This window comes from Dermacentor albipictus, chromosome 1 (assembly GCF_038994185.2).
Source record: "Dermacentor albipictus isolate Rhodes 1998 colony chromosome 1, USDA_Dalb.pri_finalv2, whole genome shotgun sequence".
Taxonomy (NCBI): domain Eukaryota; kingdom Metazoa; phylum Arthropoda; class Arachnida; order Ixodida; family Ixodidae; genus Dermacentor; species Dermacentor albipictus.
In genome coordinates, this window is record NC_091821.1 from 104,762,891 (window position 1) to 104,769,143 (window position 6,253).

At 45.7% G+C, this 6,253-nt stretch overlaps 1 protein-coding gene across 1 annotated transcript; it reads right to left on the reverse strand.

Annotated features, from left to right (window-relative positions):
- Nucleotides 1-2,983: 2,983 nt before the first annotated feature.
- On the reverse strand, nt 2,984-4,352 carry LOC135914185 (uncharacterized). Its single transcript, XM_065446928.2, has one exon. It carries the CDS (start codon nt 4,160-4,162, stop codon nt 2,984-2,986), a length of 1,179 nt encoding a protein of 392 aa, XP_065303000.1. The 5' UTR covers nt 4,163-4,352.
- Between the last annotated feature and the right edge of the window lie 1,901 nt (nt 4,353-6,253).

The following is a 6,253-nucleotide window of genomic DNA, read 5'->3' on the forward strand; positions in this document are numbered from 1 at the left end:
CGGCTGCAATTTGTAAATTACAAAATGTGCCATAACGTAATTAGTTCAGTTCAGTTTACTGTCCTTAAAGACCCCCGGAGGGGGTATTACATAAGGGGTGGGTTTAACATAAGTTCCACATTTGGTACACTTCATAAGTTATATTCAAAGTGATCAATCACACGCTGTAGGAATGAAGACAGGCAAGTGATGCTAACAATGTCAGCAGGAAGGCCGTTCCAGTCTTTAGCTGCTCGAGGAATGAAAGAGGCGGAAAAATGAGTGGTTCGGTCACGTGGCCGTGCGACTTGCTGCGGATGACTGGTGCGGTGAGAGATGCGTGCTGCAGGAACGATGTATGGCGCATGATGAAGGGTACTGAAAAGGAACTTGTGATAGAGCTCAAGACTAGCAATGCGTCAGCGATTAGATAGTAATGTTAGTCCGGATTGTGTTTTAAGTGCGGAAATACTGACATCATATGAATATTGTGAGTGAATGAACCTAGTAGCGCGGTTCTGAATAGATTTAAGTGAGGTGATAAGATATGTTTGGTGCGGGCTCCAGATGGCCGACGCATATTCAAGTTTTGCCCGAACAAGGGATTTGTAGGCAAGCAGTTTACGTTTTGAGGTGCCTGGCGTAGATTACGTTTTAAAAAACCTGGTGTTTTATTGGCAGATGATATGATGTTAGAAATATGTTTATGCCGGATAGATCATTGCATACAGTGACACCTAGATATTTATAGGACTCTGCTAGTTCGAGAGGCATGCTTCTAATTTGGTAGGGAAATACCAGGGGATTACTGCTACGAGTGAAAGACATACCTTTACATTTTTGTACATTAAGTTTCATTAACCAATCGTCACACCATGTTAGTATGTTGGTGAGGTCCTTCTGCAGGGCTGTTTCATTGCTGGTGTTACGTACAGTTCGATAAATGACACAATTATCGGCGAACATTCCGATATTACAGGACACATGTGAAGGTAAGTCATTAATATATATTAAAAATAATAGGGGGCCAAGAACCAATCCTTGAGGGACGCCTGATGTTACTGGCACAGGGTTAGATAGGTGATTATTTATAATGACAGATTGGGAGCGGTTGCTAAGAAATTCAATGATCCAATTCAAAACATCAGGATGCAAATTAAGTTTTGTAAGTTTCAATATTAGACGTTCATGAGGAACTTTATCGAAGGCCTTAGAGAAATCCAGGAAAATTGCGTCAGTCTGTATGTTACTGTCAAGGTTAGTGTGAACATCGTGCAGGAAAATGGCCAGCTGTGTTTCACAGGAGAAACCTTTGCGGAATCCGTGCTGGGCGGGATGGAAAAAGTGATTCAAGTCAAGAAAATTCATGATAAGAGAGTAGATGACATGTTCCATGATTTTGCAGGGGACGCTTGTTAGGGAGATGGGGCGGTAGTTAAGAGGCGAGTTTCTGTTACCTGATTTGTGAACTGGAACGACCTTCCCAATTTTCCAGTCATCTGGAATGAAACCTGAAGAAAGAGACTGGGCAAATATCAAGGACAAATAGGCTGCAGAAATAAGCTTCGTGTTTTTTAAAATTTTTGGGTTAATCTCGTCTATGCCGGAAGATGATGAACACTTGATTTTGTCAATGATCGCACAAATACCGTCTGCATTGAAAGCAATGGCTGGCATTGACGAGTTCATACTAAGCGATGATGAAATGGGAGGCGTATTAGATTCGTTAGTGAACACAGAAGCAAAGGCCGAATTGAACACGTCGGCGCAATCGGAATCATTAATAATTTCGTTCGATTCGTTAGTTATCTTAATAGTGCGCGTTTCGCTATCGTTTATAACTCTCCAAAATTCCCTCGGATTATTGATTAATAGGTTTGGTAGATCATTGTGATAAAATGAGTGTTTAGCGTGACGCAGTGCGTCGACGTAGCTCTGTTCGACTTCATAATATTTATCCCATGCGCATGGGCGTCCTCTCTGTTTGTCGGCGCGATACAGACGCTTCTTTTTGTTTTCTAGGCGTTTTAAGGCCTTTGTGAACCATGTTTTTTTTGCTGACAAGAACGAAAGGTGACTTTAGGAATGAATTTATGTGCAAGATCACTTAGTTTGTTTTTGAAGCGCATCCAATTGCTGTTAACGGAATGGTCTTGAAAAGTTGATTCGAATAAAGGAAAGAATGTATGCATAGCTTCAGTTATAGCTCCGTAATTTCCTTTGTCGTATAGACATATTGTTTTCTTAAAGGTATCCCGTGTCAACAAATTGAATGAAAAAGGGGCATGGATGACTTTGTGATCACTGATCTCAGGTAAATAAGAAATGGATGAAAGGCTGTCAGGGTGGTCGGTTAGTATGAGATCGAGGACGTTAGCAGTTTGATGCGAAATCCGGGTTGGTTCAGTTACTAGCTGGGAAAGATTAAAGTTGAGGCAGAAATCGACAAAATTTTTGGCCTCTGTGTGTCCGGATACCGAGAATGATTGTACGGTACGCCAGTCTATTTGCGGGAAGTTAAAGTCACCGAAGAGCAGGATTTGCGCGTTTCGGTGGGTTGTTACCAGTTCGCTTATGACGTTGTTAAGTTGATGGCAGAAGTCAAAAGTAGCACTGGGCTGTCTGTAGCAGATGCCAAGTAGCACTTTGTTTGGATAGGTATGCATTATGACCCATAACATCTCGAGATCTGATGTGACGTTAATTAGCGAGCATGGCAACTGCTCACGAACAGCGACTAGCACACCAGCACCACGGGTTCCTGTGCGGTCGTTCCGATAGAGGCGGAAACCGGGCAGGTCGGCTAGAACTTCGCTATCAGCAACGGCGCTGCTCAGCCATGTCTCAGTAATAGTATGTTGCTACCGGTAGATGAAACTATGTTCGACACCAATTCACGCTTTGGGAGGAAACTGCGCACGTTCGTGTATATTATAGAAAGCGAAGCGCTATCTCTGGAGCAAGTCGGTGTTGTGTTATTTTTCTGTTTGGGGTGAAGTAGCTGCTATGACAACTCTTTGACACTACTCGAGGCGGCATCAAAGGTGTATCTTCTTGAACCGATGAATAAAGTCTTAAAGCGGAGTGAAAACGGGACGCCTTTACCTTTTGCGAAAGCAACGAGATGTTTTCGGGAATTTCGTACTGATCGCGAAAAGTCCTCGCTAATACTGTAGTCAGTGCCCTTAAGCTTTCGGCCACTCGAAAGGATGTTAACTTTGGTTTTATGGAAAGTAAATTTTGCTATCAGGGGGCGAGAGTGATTGGCGGAGTGACGACCGATGCGATGTGCACGTTCTATTTCTTTTGGGTCGATGGTTAGTTGCAACCTATCGCGGCAAAGTTCCACAATCAACCTTTCGGAGTCGGCAGTGGTTTCCGAGCTGGAAGGGTCAGGAATGCCGTAAAAAATTAGGTTGTCCCGCCGTGAGCGATTTTCGGCATCGTCGATACGTGCTTCGAGCTCGGAAATGCGAGAAATAGCCTGTTCAGTCGTGGTGCGCATTGCATCCACTTCGTTTCGAATGGGCAAAAGCGTCTGGTAGTGACTCTCAAGATCATTCATTCGTTTGCTTAGATCAGTAATTGCTTTATCAGTAGAAGTAAGTTGCGACTTAAGGCCATGAATTTCAGTGATCAGCTGGTTCTGACCGGCGGTTAGTTTTCGCAATTCGGTTAGTAGGTTTTCAGGAATGTTAGGACCCGGGTTTGTTTCCACATCACCGGCCAAAATCAGCAAGGCATGAATAATATGAGCACATTCGACAGCAATGGCGGCACAGCAGTGCGGGCTCGGCAACTGCATCAGGAAATAATTGCTAGATTTTTTAGCAAAGAGAGCGTATGGTTGACTAACCTGCATTGCAAAAGCAAAAGGTTTAGCGAGCTGTGCAGATGCGCAGTCACCGAGCCCACAAAGCTGTGTTGACGGCCGCCCACAGTTTATATCTGGTGACTGCGTTGCTGTTGCTGACGATAGGGATTGCCACCCTCGACTGAGGACCACCGGCCGCCACTTCTTCTGCTGGATGTCCGGGTATGAAGCATCGCTGGTACGGAAAACCTGGATGTTGGCTGGCTCGTTTCCTTGGCAGTCGACCACGCACCTCGACGAAGCTGATGTAGCAGCAGCGGTTATCGTAGGCAGCAGGAAATGCACAGTAGCGAAGGTGACGATCTGCATTGCAAAAGCAAAAGGTTTAGCGAGCTGTGCAGATGCGCAGTCGCCGAGCCCACAAAGCTGTGTTGACGGCCGCCCACAGTTTATATCTGGTGACTGCGTTGCTGTTGCTGACGATGGGGATTGCCACCCTCGACTGAGGACCACCGGCCGCCACTTCTTCTGCTGGATGTCCGGGTATGAAGCATCGCTGGTACGGAAAACTTGGATGTTGGCTGGCTCGTTTCCTTGGCAGTCGACCACGCACCTCGACGAAGCTGATGTAGCAGCAGCGGTTATCGTAGGCAGCAGGAAATGCACAGTAGCAAAGGTGACGATCTGCATTGCAAAAGCAAAAGGTTTAGCGAGCTGTGCAGATGCGCAGTCGCCGAGCCCATTAGGTAAAAATTATTGATTTTTTTTAAATAGTCGGTTATGCAATTTCATTTTTTGTGGAAGTAATGTCCGCCTCTTTGTCAAGACCCGCCAACGGACTACAATTGTGCTATCTGCTGCAGATATTTTCAACAAAATTTTGAGAGTGTTCGCTGAATCACCCGGTATAGATCAAATGAAGTGAGCCGCACGAATTTGAACGAGTCCTAACCAGTTCGATAAAGTAACGGCGCCAACGTTTCAATTCTCATTATCATTATCCTGGCCATGTCGTAATGAGTGAGCTCCAGAGTGAAAAGGACGCATAACTTTAGGTAGAGGTCAAAGTTCGAGAAGGAGCAGTACACGCTGTCGATGATGGGGTTACGAAACGCACATCTCGACCGCACTTTGTACCCGCCAGACGAAGAAATGATAGATCATGTAACAGCAGATAATTTTCCATCTAAAATGTCCTACTGATTTTCATTAGACATTTCCAGCTCGTCAGTAGACATTTCCACAAAATAGCTTCGCAGGTGACGCAAGAGATCTGAGCGATCACACGCATTTGGTGACGCTCGTCTTTCACATCCTTATAATAGGACCTTAGAAAAACATGGAAAAAGGGAGGCAGATTTTAAAATACGCTGATTCACAGTAGAGAAGATCTGTAAAAGTGTCACAACTTTTCTTATAAATATTGCCTCAAGAGACATGTGGACAGTGGCAGAGGAAAATGTGTTAAACATAAAATCTAGATAGCGCGATGGCAGAGGAAACCACATTTGATAGTATATCGAAGAGAACATAACTAAATAAAAACATTTTTACGAAAACCTGATGATACCTAAGCACTTATCAGTTGTGAATGTGAAAGCGTTAATGTCCACTTGAACGCCGCTGAGCGGTGCTTCGAGTTATGAACTCCTCAGGGGCAAGCTTGGCCACCGCACTCCTAGAAAACACAAGGCGGGTGCACTTCGATCCTTGACGCCATGCTACCCTTGCCCGACTGCCATATAATATAATGGGGACGCTCCCGGTTAAGCCGCAGTGATTTTGACGTCACCGCTTTCGTCACGCCGGGCTTGGCAATGAAAATTTCGGTCCAAGTAGCCTGTTGTCATAAAGCAGAGTGCACAGGCCTGCTACCTAGGAGGCGCTGGTTTTGCCCAGTGGGTAAGACGCTCGGCCTCTGAGCGTGGCGTCATAGGCTCGAAACACGCTACCGTCAACGTTTTAGAGCGCAGCTCTTAGGTGCCCGTTCCTGCAGCGAGCGTCCACGTCGGCGTAACCGAGCGGACGAAAACAACAGTGAAGGATGAAAGATGCGAGCCGCAAACGGCGGAGACCAATGAGAGCGGCCCCTTCAGGGATGTGCGCGCGGGAAACTGATGTCATACGGACAGGCCCAACCGCTCGATGCGTACTCGTATCTAGCCTCAGCCGGACCGCTCGCTTCGTACTATTGTTAACTCGCGCTTGTTTGTATTGCTTGGATTGGTCTCGTTCGCGCTTGTTTCGATTTTCATGGTTTGAGATTCCTTTTTACAATGGTGAGTCTAAACCGATATGTCCTGATGGAAAAGTTCTTGGAAACAGTGAGCCATATCCGATTCCGTACGACAAGACGAACCCTGAATACAAGGACACGGTACTTCATTCTCCTTGACTTCGGAACGCGGGGACGATGCAACAGAAGAGGGCACAGCAACATGATTATGATCAATGGAAACG

Excerpts from the sequence above, each read along its gene's own strand:
- LOC135914185 (XM_065446928.2), bottom strand. The coding sequence starts at position 4,162 with ATGCAGATCGTCACCTTCGCTACTGTGCATTTCCTGCTGCCTACGATA.